The 15990-nt window shown below is 40.9% G+C and overlaps 1 protein-coding gene across 3 annotated transcripts in view; it reads right to left on the reverse strand.

Moving 5' to 3' along the window:
• frmd4a (FERM domain containing 4A) overlaps positions 1-15990 on the reverse strand; it is a 77038-nt gene that overhangs the window by 38007 nt on the left and 23041 nt on the right. For all 3 annotated transcript variants that reach the window (XM_042495575.1, XM_042495574.1, XM_042495573.1), the window contains exon 2: positions 8382-8447. In XM_042495575.1, the coding sequence (XP_042351509.1) occupies positions 8382-8447 (66 nt within the window). The remainder of the gene's footprint in view (positions 1-8381; positions 8448-15990) is intronic.

Genomic DNA, 15990 nt, shown 5'->3' on the forward strand with positions numbered 1-15990 from the left:
GAAACACTCTTGTGAACACCTAACCAATGCAGAGTTGCTGTGGCTGGCTGCGTGGGGCTGATGCAACTTGATTTGCCTCTAGGCAAATGTTGTAAGGTTGAAAACAGAAATTTGTATATTATATATACTGATAAATGTTATTACTGTTTGTTTATGAACTGGTCCCTGGCCTCCTGTCACTTTATAAAAGTGGCCCCCGGGCAAAGCAACTTGAGTATCCCTGGTGCAGTGGTTTTTCACACAGTAGTTTAATTGGAACAAGTACATGTGTAGAGCTTTATGTTAATATATTCTATCAGCTATTGATTTACCGCAATGACTAAGCATTCTGACAAACACTGGGGAAAAGAGCAAGAGAGGAGGAGATAAATGAGAGAGAGAGAGTGCGAGAAAGATGGATGGAGTGTGTGGATGTTGCTGACAGTGCAGGTACCCTGCCCTTCCCCTCCCTCCCTCCCTCCTTTCCGCCCGTCTGACCCAAACCCTCTACTGCAGAGTCATGGCTCTGGGCTCAACCACTGTATTGCAGGGAGAGGGCTGCAGCTAGCACAAGAGCTTTCAAACTAGTTAATACTGTGGAGTACTGTCCAAGCTATATACGATGACAGCCTCCATTCATCACGACGCTCAGAGCATGCAGAGCATCTTAAAGCCAAGTAGAGGCCGGGGACTGCTGCCATATGCTGCTGGTTTGTGACATCCTGAGTAACAGCATGCCCCACCCTGAGGTTAACCATGGGTGTGCCTCGCTGCCTACAGTTTCATTACACACACACACAAAAAAAAAATATGCATCCAAATATGCACACAAGAGCCCATACATACCATGTATGCACCTCACTCACTACACATATGTGCTATATAATTTACATATAGGACAGAGGAGTATAAGAGTAGAGCATACTGCATGCAACCATATATGCATCTACACACTCATACACACGCAGATCATACAGCTACATGTGCCATGGTGTGCAAATTCTTAACAATCTCCCCCTGAGGACCTGTACTATCTACTCACTGCACAGCTACAACTTCAGTGACAGAAGCTACTGCGAGCTATTTAAAGAGAAGGAGGTGATGTCATGCACACAGCAAGCACACACACATGCATTAACACACACACACACACACACACACACACACACACACACACACACACACAGAGCTCCAATGACCTAGATCTCATATAAGCACGACGCCTACAGTGATCCTGCAACACAGAAAGGCTCTGGAGAGAACAGTAGCGATAGAGGAGCTACTATAACATATAGGCTGGTTCTGCTTTATATCCCCATGTATCGGATTTATATACCAGATAAAAGTGTTAAATAAAAAACAACATGGGTACTGCACCAGCTGATTCTGTCTCTAAATCCCTTTGATCCAACCCCACTACAATACCTCAAAGTATTTGTAAATGATCTAGTCTTCCATACTGCTGCACCTGAATCGTGGATCGTGGTTGTGCTGATGCCGTGGTCCTGCCTGATGCCTACTAGTACCACCAGCATTATTATTCATACCTCCACTATTATTGTACACATATGATTGTTATTGTCACATACATAAACTACAATCTGCATGTAATATGCATACGATCATGAACTACATTTATCAATATGTTATGTGATTGTTACTGTTATTGTTGCTGTGCATCTGTCCCCTTCTTTCTTTCCTATGTATCATTTTGTCATTAGCTACTGTAATTGTATTGTTCTTTACCACATCTATTGCACATCTGTCCATCCTGGAAAAGGGATCCCTCCTCAGTCGCTCTTCATGAGGTTTCTACCGCTTTTTTCCATGTTAAAGGTTTTTTTGGGGGTAGTTTTTCCTCAGTTCCTGTGAGAATCCAAGGACAGAGCGATGTCGTATGCTGTAAAGCCATCTGAGGCAAATTGTGATTTGTGATAATGGGCTTTATGAATAAATCTGAAAACTGAAATTGAATTGGATAAAGGAACACTGAGGCTATCATCAAAAGAAAACAGTAAGAGTGATGAACTCCCCTCTATTAGCAAAGATAAGATCATGAAAATGCTAAATTTGTATTTATAGTATTGTTGCGTGTGGTTTAATATATATTTTTTATTTAGCCAACAGATTTAAACAGAAGCTATCCCTCTTAGTCATCACTGATGCATGTTTGCTATATTTGCTACGCAGCACGCAGGTGAGGTTAGGACTTAAAGTTTTCATTTAAGTTATTAGAACATTTGTTCGACTGTGAAGAAAATGTGGCATAACCTGCAGAAATTTACATCGGACAAGTCTCTGTGCAAAACAATTTTTTGTCTGATTAAAAAAATGCATACGAAAATTACAGACTTTGTGTGCAAAGGCCTTTAATTTGGCATTGGCTTTCACTTTCACAGGCGATACTATCTGTGAACAGTGACAGAAAATTCCTGCATAGTATACCATTAACTGTGTTTACGTCCTGATCTGTCTGACTCTGACAAAAGTCCACAAATGTTCTGACTGGCTCTTTTGTTTCTCGAAATCTAAGAGCAGTGATTCACCAGTGCGACACTAGATCTCTTTGAAGTGCTCAGAAAACATTTTAGATGTGGAAATTTTAGGTCTGGAAGCAGGCTATCTTTATGGTATTATCAGTAATACATGTTTTGGTTCAGTCTGAGACACTCACAGCCGTGGTCTCTCATTATCACACAGCAGTCAACTGCCTTGGCGACATTATCAATTAAACGGCATCCGTGCCACCACAGCATCACAAACAACGAGGACAGGGGGACACGTGGACACACACGATAAACTGCTCAAAAGATGGTATGGCAATAAAGAGCCCCAGATACACGGTTGAATATCATATCAAAAGTGCATGACTGACAGAGAAAAAGAACAGCGTGACCTCTGAAAGGTTAAACTGAGCTTCTGGCCTCAACATCGTCATGAATACCGAGCAGGCTGTAAAAATCTCACGGGCTGCACCGGATAGCATAATTGAGTTTGGTTCTCCCTCTTCAAGTGACGACTCCCTTCCACACGCAAACACACATCCTGGCGCTATCTGTGAAACGGCAGATACCTCACGGATGTGTAATAATGTTGCGGAAGATACCAGCAGTGATACAGACTGTGAATGACAGGTAATATAGTAAGTGATGTGGCACACGGCACACTAAACACACACACAGACACACACGCACACACACACACACACAATAACTGTGAGTAACACACACACACTATGGAGGCATCTATCAGACAGTAAAGCTCTCTGCTAGCTTAGACAGCATTACAGCTAATAGACATTTAGCCTGTGCCTCCTCAGCAGCACAGGTAATTAACAGCATAAGAATTACAGGGAGGTGCAACTGAGGAGGAGACACACTAAAGCAAAGCCCCAGACAAGTGACAAACTCACAACAGTAGCTCACTTGCCTGGCTGACAGAAAGTCATGGCCCAATCTCTGCAAACTGCTCGTAGGGCCCTTGGTGCCTTCAGGATTGCTCAGATTTATAGGACGCTAACTGATTATCAGTGCCAGCTCTTAACAGTCCAAGGGTGGGTACTGAAAAGGTTTTTTAGCTCTTCATGTTTTAATATTTTAACTAGGGCTGGGCAATAAAACAATAATGATAAACATCTCAATATAATTTTACTCTATAGAGACATAATAAAATGTTTAAGAAATCTTCCATATAAGTGAGCCATCCATACGGCCATAGAGGATGGAGCAGCAAATGTGGAAGAAGAAGAAGACGGCGAGACGGGGGGACTGACCTACCGGCCGCCTTTTGCCAGTAAAAGCATTTTATCATATAACATTAAAAACACATAAAGTTATTTCTAGTATGACTGTTTGTCCACAGATAACAACACAAAGAGACTGACTTTGCCACTTACCGTTAACTCCAGTGGCTGTATAGTTTACTCAACTATTGATAAAAGTATGTTAGCAAGTTAAAGTGACTGACTAATCAACTATTTCATAAAATGATATGACATAACGTGACTAAAGGTAACGTGAATAAATCACATAAATAATCAAATAATCAAATAATCAATACGTCTGTAAACATCCTGCCTCGGTCATGTCAGATAGACTTTCATCGTTATAACATCATCAAAGTTTGTCTTTTGTTATTGTTTTGTTTAAGCAGAAACTTTAAACTGTGGGTGTAAAACTTGAGAGTACAGAGAGTACTGACCACAGTTGAGTTTTGTTTTTTATATTTATTCTGTTTACACTGTCACTGAAACACATATAAAATGTTTATAACTGTCTTTAAGAGTTTGACATGCTGCTGACCACAATTAACATTTCTTCATCTGTTTATTATTTTATTTATTAACATTCATTTGACATTTTTAGCCATAACACCAAGCCCTAATTCTAACTAATATTTTGGATAAAGTTGTATGCTGAACCATGTTTCATTAAAACCCCGAAGTATCACTTTATTTATCGTAAAGTTCTTCACATAAACACTGGCATGGAAGAGAAACGCCGCGTAGTATCCCATTCACTAAAGCCTTAGGGAGTGATAGCCGTATGACTGACATATATTTTCACCCGCTGGTGCATTTGGTGGTTAGCTTCAATCTTTACAGCCTGGTCAATAGGTGTGTTGGCCTTCTGGCACATAGTTCCCTGCCAATGAGGCGTTGCTCCATAAACAAACCACAGAGGATGCACTATCAAAGGTAGGAGGAAGGGGATGAGGAAGAGGAAAAAAGGTGAACGACACTTCTGGGATTAAACAGCTGGTCAATGTTACAAGTCAGTGACAGAAATAAAATCCAGCCTTTCAGAGGCTTTCTGGCTTGTGCGCTTGGTGTGCTACAGGAAGTTAAATGAAAACCGCAACAGGATTGACTTGACCACACTGCTGTTAAATGATCAGTGAAGACATGAAATAGCCCATTAGAGTGTGTAATACTGCCTTAATATTTGAAACAAAACTGTCTGCTCTGCGTATGAATTATGATCATCCCCTTCAAGAAATCCTTTTTGTGCGAACGAGCCGAGGTCCCGACTGCTTCTTAGTTCACCGGAAAACTAAGAATAACATCCTAATTCTCTGTGGTCCTACTAACTGTACATCTGCCTGACGCCGAGAAGCGGAGACAGAGAGTGAGACAAAGAGAGAGAGAGAAAAAAAAAGAAGACGGCGGTATCCTGATTTATATGACAATAGTTAGTTAATAACATCCCCTCTTCCGGACTTCTCTCTTGCTAATACTGTTGCCAAACTATAAAAATATCATTTATTATATTGTGTATTTTATGTTGTAAACAGAACAAAATTCCTCACTCACAACATCTTAAATTATCTTCAAATTTTCTTACATAAAACTAAGATCACTGCTATGTTTTCTTGAAGTTTTCAACTCTGTTTTTTGTTTATTTCCCTGTTATTTCCTCTGTTGATGGCCAAGAGGATGAAGAATGATCGAAAGAGACGATGGATGAGATTTGGAGCTGCTGCAGCTGTTTTTGGAGATTTAGAACAGCGTTTCACTTCCTACAGCCCAAGGCAAGTTAGATTTCTGACTTTTTACGACTGTTTTAATGCTGATTGGAATGAAATTTACGACCAATTTTACAATCACCAAAAAAATGCAATCCATTACTTAGTGCAGGGGTATCCAAACTTTTTTGAATAGGGGCCAGATTAGATAATGTGAAAATACCTAGGGGCTAGCAGCTTCTTGCATCAAACAAATTATTAAAAAAGAAGATCGCATGCAACTGTTTCATCTTTAAGTGAAAAAGTATTTTTCCACCACTCCTGAAACCCGGCAGCCCTCGCTGTCGACTTTATGCTTCTTTGCCGTGGCCATGTTTACTACCTAGCAGGAAATGTTTGGTGTTACGTTACTGTTAATCTGACTTTTTGATAAAGACACTCTCTTGTTTGTGACCAAATACTCGACCAGCCACATGACCACAGTGGAATCCACCGCAGTTTGAGTTTATACTATACTGAGAGTATTCTCGCTGCTTTGGCGAGAAGTTGTCACCGTTGTTCCTAACGGAGTCTGACTTTGAAGACTGAGATAAAACAGCTTCATTTTCCCAGTGGAAATCAGTGTCTGATAAAAAGGATAATGATTCTTGTAGGTGGGACTTCTTTAGGAGGCTAAAATTTGTTTTGTGGCTGACCCCTCCACAGCAGTGCATGCTTCTCCAAACTGTGGCATGTCAACCGCTGTCTACTGCATGTCATACATTGACTATTGAAAAGTACCTCATACAACCCCACTTCAAAATAATAGTAGCAATTTTTTTATTTTCTTATTTTACAATGCAACGTCATCATATGTGACATCATACTTACCATGTTCTTATATTTAAAGACTTTTAAGAAATTGATTTGAGTATTTTTTTTATTATTATTATTATTATTAATGAATGCAATGCCTTTTAAAACTTTTTAAAGATCCACAGCAGACAGAGCCGGGGCAGGTGAAGGCATGCAAGGAGCTGAGAAAAGAAGACCCGGAGAATGAGGAGTGGAAAGCCAAGAGAGATGGAGTGAGAGGGAGTGGAAGAGGAGCAGAAAGAAGTACCAATTTGAAAGAGAGGATCAGTTCTGGCAGAGTAATCAAATCAGAAAGTCAGCAGACCTATCCTCGGCTCTCCCCTCCATTTTCTCCTCTCGATTCCCAACCGTTTAGTGTCATCTCCCGTCTCTCCGTTCCTGAGCTCTCATCTCACTTCTCTCTCTCTCTCCCTCTAAACCTACTGAGTTTCTGCGTCAATCCTTCTCTGCTTACTCTTTTTCTCCTGTTCCAGGGCAATTACCGTCTTTTGTCTCTCTCCTGTATCTAGTGGAATTGGGTAATGGTCAGACCCAAAGGGGGTTACGGGAGGTTAGGAAGAATGGAAGAAACCTCAGATGAAAATGCCATACCATGAGAGGGATCTTATAGATGATGAAAATGAATGTCAGCAACAATCAGTGAAGAAGGGGAAGTGAAGAGAGAGGTTGCTGTGCAGACAATTTATACACTAAAAATTGCCAACAAATTAAATGTAAGTTAATTTGTGATATTTGAGAGCTTCCACACATAAAATGTTTAGGTATTTAGTAAATAGCTGTCTATAGAGACTTTAAATGGCGAACAAGGGAGAGACCAGTGTGCTGTGGGTGCTGCTGCTGCTGCCTTTGACCATTACTGCAGCAGAAAGGCCTGCTGGGAGAATTGAAGGCTGAAAGTCGGTGGGGGGAAGGGGGGCAGCATGCTGCTTTGTTTTTCCAAGACGTTTCAAGACAAGAGCATTGTCAATTACACAGACATGTTTGGAGGATAAGAGGGAACATTGTCAAATTGCACAGCCAGTTGATGTTTTCGGTAAGATGATTTTGGGCCTTTCTGAGGCATTCTGGGAAGGCAGTAAGGATGAAGAAAAAGCAGTGAAGCATGAATTCAGGGGAAGAGTTTCTATTCAGGACATTATTAGGACTTAACTCTGTATTAGGCATTGTTAGGATGCAACTAAGTGCATATACTCAAGTGCTGTACTTGCGTACAAATTTGAGGTATTTGTATTTCACTTGTATTTTCTTTTCATGTCATTTTACACTTTTACTCCGCTACATTTACCTGAACGCTTAAATTACTTTACAGATTAGGATTTTTGCATTAAAAACACAAGTTTATAAAATATGATGTTTTGTTAGAAATTAAATTACCAAACAGATTATACAAAACAGCTGAAATGGTTGATAATCAATCATTCAGTTGGCAGAAAACGAAGTGACAATAATTTTGATCAACATTTTTTAAATGATTTTAAGATTTTAGGGTGTTTTCACCCTTTAACTTTCCTTTTTAAGTTTTTGGGGTGTTTTCGTTTTGTTTGTTTTTTCAATTTTGAGTGTTTTGGTTGGTTTTATTTATTCATCTTTTTATATAATTTTTAGTTTTAGGGGTGTATTTTCTATTGTTTTTAAATTTTGTGTGCTTGTTTTTTTCAGATTTTTTTTGCAGTGGGCACTTAGCTTTTCATACTTTAAGTACTTTACTTACTTTTACTTAAGTAAAATTTTCAATGCAAGACTTTTCCTTTTAACAGAGTATTCTCATAGTGCAGTATTAGTACTTTTAAGGATCTGAATATTTCTTCCACCACTGATGTTAGAATGTATAGCTTCTACAGAAATAGTAAATCACGGCAGGGTCTGTTGTGCGAACGCTTGTGTGTGTTCTTGTGTGTGTGGGGAGAGATCAGGTGATCATCAAGAAACAGCAGAGTCACGTACTGCTGACCAAATTCCCCTTGGTCAGCAGTAATTGAGTCCCTTTGGGACACCAGACATCTCTTCTCCCTCGCTCGAAGGAAATGGGAGTCCGCAAAGAGAGAGACAAGAAAGACAAGGAGGCGCGAGAGGATGAGACTCACCTGTACAAGGAGCTCAAGCTTCCTGTCGTCCAGGAGATGGACCTGACACCGCCTCCCCTCTGTCATCTGTGAAAACGAGACAAAAAGATAAGAGATGCTTGTTTATAAATTATTACACGTTATGCTGTTACAGATCAAAAGCAGGCATTCCTTTAGGTCTCCATTGATCCAAAACATAGACAGAAATACCCTTAAATTCCTAATAACAAACTACTAACTTCCTTTTTCATTGTAAGAACTTTAATTGAGAGCATACATGAACAATGTAGTAACTTTTCTTTGATAAAACTTCTATTGTTTTTCCATTACAAAACACTGATTACTACATTTTTTTCTCCAAAACTGCACCAGGTTACACGGCCTTCTGTCACGTAACATCATTGTATCCTGCCCCTGACTTTTTCCCTAATGGTCTGAATAAGGTGTGAACTTTCTTGCTTCTTAGAAATAAAGGCACCAAGAGGATCTGAAAAGTTGCTAACAAGGGAGGTGTGAAAAAGCATCGTTATCTGACGACCTGGAAAAGAGATCAGACTGTAGAGAGCGTAACAATATTGAGTCACCGTCTGTGCTGCTGTGTGTATGACATGAACCATCATGCAGCACATGCATGTAAATGTGACCTGGACAGAATAGGCTATATGTGAGACTGACTAGCCGCTCACCCATCATAGCCGATCAAGCTGAAAATCAGCCAATTCCGGTCACTGGCTGATCAATCAGTGCATCTCTATTACAAACCAAACAACGCGATGCATCCCACATCAATTAGCATGGGTGACATGTGCTGTATGGCAAGCTTGGAGTGTGCATGCGGTATCTCAGTTAAGTCTTAACAAGGTTAGCTGAGCTAACTACACAATAGGCCAATAGAGACAGCGTGCTGCACTACTCTGTTCCTTACTGACATTTCTGGCATTCCTCCTTAAGCAGGAAATCTATTATCCATCAGTGGACTACAGTGACCACAATGAGGAAAGATGCCTGCTGACAATGTTCACTCCAGTGTTTGTCTGCACTGTTGATACAAGGTTTTCTGAATAGAGCTGCAAAAAACTGATAATATCCGTCTGCCGAGTTCAGGCGTAAACACTGAAGCAGGTGCAATGATGAAACAGTCAACTGTGGGAAATACCTGCCTCATACACACAAGTTAAACCAAACAAGACCGACAAAGCAAAGCCAATTCTCCAAACTGGTTTGAAAGTTTGCTGCTGCAGTGCATGATAAAATTCAAATGAATACAAGACTAAGTCAGGGCAAGAAATAAAGTCAAACATTAAGAAAAGATGTACACACTGTGCCAGAGTATTCAGCGTGTTAGTGTCTGTTTGTGTGTGTGTGTGTGTGTGTGCTGGTGTTTTCAGCACATGTGGAGTTTCTCTCCAATTTTGCAGGAAGCGGGGACCCTGAGGAACACAAACACCCCCTAGCTCCTCCCACACTTCCCTCACATCTGGGAGATGGGGAGGGAGACCAGGGGGAGGTGTGTGGGTGTTTGGAGGGGTAAGAAATGCTTGAAAAGGAGTAGGGAGAAAAGGGGGTGAGACATCCTCATTGTCAAACATTTGGTGAGAACTCCCTCCAAAACATAGATGCCATAAACATGAGCACAAGCGTAACCGGTTTGTGACTCTTCACCAGGGGGATCATATTGGCCACCTGAGGCTCCTGCAATTTGGTAAGGGTGTATCCAAAACATGAGTGTAACATACTTTCTCACCATTCGCGCCAGCTTGCACTCAGGTGGCAGGTTGGAGGTGAAAGTTTAGCAAAGAGCTGAAGACAGAAAAGAAAGAGAGGGAGAGGAGTGACAGAGTTGTGTCTCAACACTCATCCCTGTGTGAACTCTGCTGAATGATTACTGTGTGTGTGTGTGTGTGTGTGTGTGTGTGTGGCTTCTAGCTACTCTGAAGGGTTTGGTTTACCCTCCCACTAACCATTGATCTCCTGTGGTTAGAGGGTTTAGATTGGGTGCACCTGTGCACACAGTGACACACACACACACACACATTTTCCAACATTGGCTTTTGTTTTCTTCTCCCGCCCTCCTGTTACATTACCTTTCCAAAACTCTCTGTGTTTATACTGTATACAGTGATTTTAATTACGGCTAACTAGAAACTCAGTGGTGCAAACATAATTACAAGAAAATATAAGTAGTATACCAACCCTGAGATGTTTCAAGCAGAGCTGCGCTGATGAATCGATTAGTTGTCAACTAATATTCACAAACTACTTTGATAATCGATCAGTTTTAGTTATTTTTTAAGAAAAAAAAGTCAAAAGTCTGTGATTCCAGCTTCTCAAACAGGAACATTGCCTAGGTTTTTGTTTGTTAGTTTTTACTCCTCTATATCCATAAACTGAATATTTTTGGGTTGTGGACAAAACAAGATATTTGAGGACATCCTCTTGGCCTTTTGGAAACACCAGTTGGCTTTTTCTGGCTTTTTTTTTTTTTTACAGCTATCTTGAGATTTTATAGACTAAACAACTTAAAAAAAAGAAATTACTCAACAATGAAAATAATTGTTAGCTGCAGCTCAAGTTTCAAGTGTATCAGATGTTGGTGCAAAATCATTAGACTGTAGCAAATATCTCATTTTTGACAATATTTTGCTGGCTAAACAAAATTTCTTTCTCCAGTATTGAGCTTCACTGGCCAAATATCTTACTTTAGTTTACTGTCTGCAGAATACTTAAAACTGCAATGCAGACAGTGTATATGCACACACAAGTACACACACTCTAACTGGCACTCTGCTTGAGGCACCTGGGAATAGCACAAACCTTAACGTCAAGGTAACAAATCACTGCCTGGAGGCTAAAATTAGGCAGCCCAATCTGGCAGAGACATACGCTTATTGGTTTTAGGCACTAAATTCACTTTGTGGTATTGGAATTATGCTGCTGAGTCTCAATCCACCATGAAACCAAATGTAATAAAGTTGCTATGAATAGCTCTTGTCATTATACGGTTGAAAAAAAATAGAAAATGTGAATATTGCTGCACCAATGAGACAGATAGTTCTCTCAGTCTTTTCAACATAACACAACAACTAAATACATTTGCAGCATCTTGACATCTACTGTATTTTGTAAACATTGCATTAAAATGTAGCTGCACTGAGTGAAACATGGGCTGGAAACACATGTGGCACTAGCAACAACCCCTTGCTCTGGTGTGATTCATGCTCTATGTAATCCACCAACATTTCTGACCCATTACTAGTCACATTTGAATTGGCTAACTTGCATCCACAGGCCTGAGTCACTGGCATGAACCAGTGAAATCAAAAGGACAAGAGATGAAAACGCACAATGCATAAAGCAGCCATGTTCACAGCGTTTCATTATTCCCCTGGAGCTGACACCAAAATTACAGACGCACACACAAACAACACAGTTGACAGTGATGCTGTGGTCAGTGCTGGCGACGGCAGGAACTAGTTACCTTGCAAACAAACGCTCTCCTGCGAGGCTTCCCACACAAAAACCGACTCCAAGAGGGAGAGAAATAAAATTTTAAAAGCTGAAATTATTAATCCCAGAAAGAAACGAGTCGTGTGCCTGCCAGAAAATCGTCAAAAAACACCCCTTTTCCCGGCCGGCCTAGGGGAGGAGGCACATCAGCATCCATGTTAGTGACCATTTAGTTAACGTTAGTTACAAGCGACGCGGTTACGCTGTATCTTCTCTGTTTCCTCTAAACACCACGGACACGTTTTATCTCCGCCATTCAAGAAAGAGCGCTAATTAACGGCGACCGTGGAGCGTTTTCCAGGGCTGGCTTCTTTCTCTTCCTTCCGAAGGCAGAGAGCTTCTCACGGGGCTAGTCCCGGTCGACCAAACCCCCCTTTCGCTACCGGCACCGTGCACAAACGGTGTGTGAACGTGCGGATAGCAGGAGACCGTACCACCGGTCAGCAGCCGAGGGGGACGACCGGAAGAAATGGCTAAAACCCAGCCTGCCTTCACTTGCCAGCTATGTTACTCGCTGTCATCGGAGTTGCTTCGAAAACACGGGAATAATGGAGGCAAGATGTGGGGGCGGGGAGAGGAGGAGATGAGGGGAAATTTTCTGCAGCAGCAGCTCACAGCCATGAGAAACTGCAGACCCCCCCCCCCCCCCCCGCTCTCTCTCCCTCCGTGTGCGTGTGTGCTTACAAACCCAAACAGACATCTGCGTCTGCAGAGCACACAAACAGTCTGCTGCCTTTAAAACAAGTGATGCACTGCTGATACATAACGATGAGCAGTGATCACAGCCCGCCTGCTTTATTAAATCAGCTGTACTACTAAGAAACGCTGTTCCCTTAAAAGACCCTATCCTCAAATGACTTACGTCGGCAATACATTTGTATGCCAAGCCAGGGCCGTAATCTCCTTTTTTAAAAACAATTTTGGGGGGGCTTTTTCAAATGACACCTTCTGCATCCCAACCTTCTGGGGTTATGGAGTCAGAAACTTTGGGGCATTTCCACCACCAGGTTGATTCGGTTCAGCTTAGTTCAGTATGCTTTTATTTTGGATGGTATCTTTAGTATAGTTGGCACCATCCCCATTTTTGGTGGAGCATGTGACGCTGCAGTCCATTCATTGGTAGAGAATCAACACTGTGCTCATGACAGAGCTGTGGCTGGTTTAACTGCTGTTCATACTGTGACAAGTTTTTCATACATTAGTAAACTATAAAATGTAAGGATGTTTTGAAGCCTCTAGCAGCATATGTAGACTGAGAAATAATAATTTAATTCACTGGGTCGACTGCCACCAACTTTCAAGGTGGAACGTTAACTTGTGATGTTACCAAATGCATCAACACACCTTAAATTTCTATATGAAAACTTTGACCACTCCATCTGTTTTTAATGTCTCTCTTAGATGACATACACTTTTAGCGATGAGTGGATCGTCTAAAAAAATGCAGCCTACATTAATTGTGACCGGATTATGTGAACTGCATATTCTAATCCTCACTTGGAGCTTCGTTAAACACGTCATTTAATAAAGCAGCGTATTACTCTAATTTGACGCATAACACCTCATTATATATAAGCAATAACAATTGCATTATCATACTAACAACAATCATTAACCCTCTCTGATATATGGCAGCTGATCTTATCTTCTGGTTAGAGGTTCATGAACTCCTGAATCTCATTGTTTTCCCAATTTGCAGACATTTACATCTGCTGTTCTTCCTCTTTGAGTTAGCCACTAACTGCTAGCTGCATTTTAAATCTCCTGCAGTTGGTCGCACACATAACACGCCGTCAAAATGACACACCTGTCCCCCCCATGATCCTGCTCTGCCGGCTGTCCCTTTTACATAGACCTTGATTCAGCACCGTCACTACCTCCGTTAACGGCTCAAAGACAAAACAACTCTGTCCCTCCATTCAGCGATCTTACCTCTAATACAGAGGCAGCATAACGGAAAGAAAGCACATGCAAAACCATAATACTAGAACAGGTAGTAATAACAATGGAAATTTGTTGTATATTTATGATTATTATTACATTCATTAACTATTTCAGATGGTAGTGCATGGCTGCGAGGCAAAGCTATTTTTTTCTTTTCTTTTTTTTTTATTAATATATTGAGATGGATGGGCCCTTTTCCCATGTATATTATAATTATTGCTAAGTTGTGTGTTTTGAGAGAGTTCATTAGGCTTTAAATAGTTAAATGGTTCTGCTAAAAGTAGGAGATTGAGTTAGACCTCTGCATCCCTGCGTCCCATCTCTCTCTCTCTTTCAAATTCAAATTCAAATTCAAATCAGCTTTATTGGCATGAATGTTTGTGAAATTGTTGCCAAAGCAAAATAACAGATTTTGCTTCTCTCTCTCTCTCTCTCTCTCTCTCCAGCTTGTCACTTCCTGTCTGCTCTTTTAAACACACATCTCTTTGCTCTCAGGTTTGGCTCGCTTGAATGATTTCTGGCCTTCAGTCCACTGCAGCCGTTGGACTGACTCTCTCACTCTGTTTTATTTGTATGACCTAAATTGGGCACTTGTGTTCACCTTGTGCAGCTGGAGCAGCAGCCGTTAAAACCTCCAAGTTGTTAATACAACAAAATCAGTCCAGTTTTTGGTACCATAAATAGATACTAACGTGTGGTGTGGAGGCAGGGCTAAGCCTATACCAACTGTCAGTAGAGTCTCTGAGTGACTCGGCAAGCATAGGCTAGTCTGTTCTCTATTATTGTATTACAACATGCGAAATCCTCGTGCTATGAAAACAGCCTGAGGCCACATGTAGCACATGTACAGTATGCACGGATATGTAGTACAACTTCCGCTAGGCGGTCAGCATCAGGGAGACTTGACTATTTGTTGTCTAAAGACCACAGGTGGGAACAAGTCATTGTTTTGCAAGGCACAAGTAAGTCTCAGGTCTTTCCACCCAAGTCTTGAGTCAAGTCCTTCACTAGTCATAATGCACTCTTCACCAAATTTAATGCCATTTTAACATTGGAGTAATAATATATAAACTGTAAAAAAATCATGAATGCATTTTGAAACTTGTTATTTTTTGCTAAAGCAAGTTTGTGAATGTTGTTGCATTTTTGTCTGTAATTTACAAATTTCAATGCATTTTTTGTTGACCACCACATAGTTTTTATCCATAAATGAAATCATCTGTTGTTGTTTTTGTGTTTTTTTTTCCCCATCCGGTGCTCAGTAACATAATGTTAGCTCCTTGTGGTTCTCTCCTACAACTTGACTGGATGCTACAGGCTGGTTCAACAAAGTGGATCATCTGAGAAATGAAGTGATCACTTGCTGGGGATAAATAGCACTGACGTTATTTTGTTCAGGAAATGAAGTAAAAATGAACTGATATCTGTCACACTTTGAAATTAATATACTTTTTTGGGCTCAAATGCTCAAGTCCAAGTGAAGTCAAAAGCCACTGGTGATAAAGTCCACGTCAAGTTGCAAGTCTTAGTTAGGTCTAAAGTCATCAAAATTGTGACTCAAGCCCAAATCATGTGAGTCAAGTCCTTACCTCTGCTAAATACTATTTTAACTTCTCCGTGTCATAAACAGCCTACAGTTGGAGCACACTGCAGTTGCACCATATTTAAAGTATGACAGGCAGTTTATAGTCCTAAATTTGCAGGGTTCATCAGAAATACTCTCTCCTGGACATTAAGCAATATGAAGATGCAATTAAATTTAATGTGCTTGGCTTGAACAGTTTTGTTGCTACCATAGCTTGTGCTGCAGGCCCCAAAATTCAGCTTAGTTTGCTGAATGTAGAAGGTCACATGAGAAACGAGGAGGTGTATCCTTTCCCCTCCCTGCTGGATTTTTCTGTTTCTGGATATTTTTGGCCTGTTCCAGACACCGGAAACTGGCCTGTCCAACTTAAACATCTCCAGATGACTCTTTCTTTGGCTTTAATACATACACCCGTCCTTCCTTCACTTTCTCTGGTTAAATACATATCTCCCTTTATTGGTAGCTTCCTCCGTTTGCTATCACAAGGACCCCGTTGTTTGACCAGCGCAAGAGAGGGAGAGAGGGGACAATGCAGGCAGAGGGAGGAAAGGGGGTAAAACTGACAAAGACAGAAGAGGAGTGCTGCAGTAGGAA

This window comes from Plectropomus leopardus, chromosome 11 (assembly GCF_008729295.1).
Source record: "Plectropomus leopardus isolate mb chromosome 11, YSFRI_Pleo_2.0, whole genome shotgun sequence".
NCBI classification, from domain to species: domain Eukaryota; kingdom Metazoa; phylum Chordata; class Actinopteri; order Perciformes; family Serranidae; genus Plectropomus; species Plectropomus leopardus.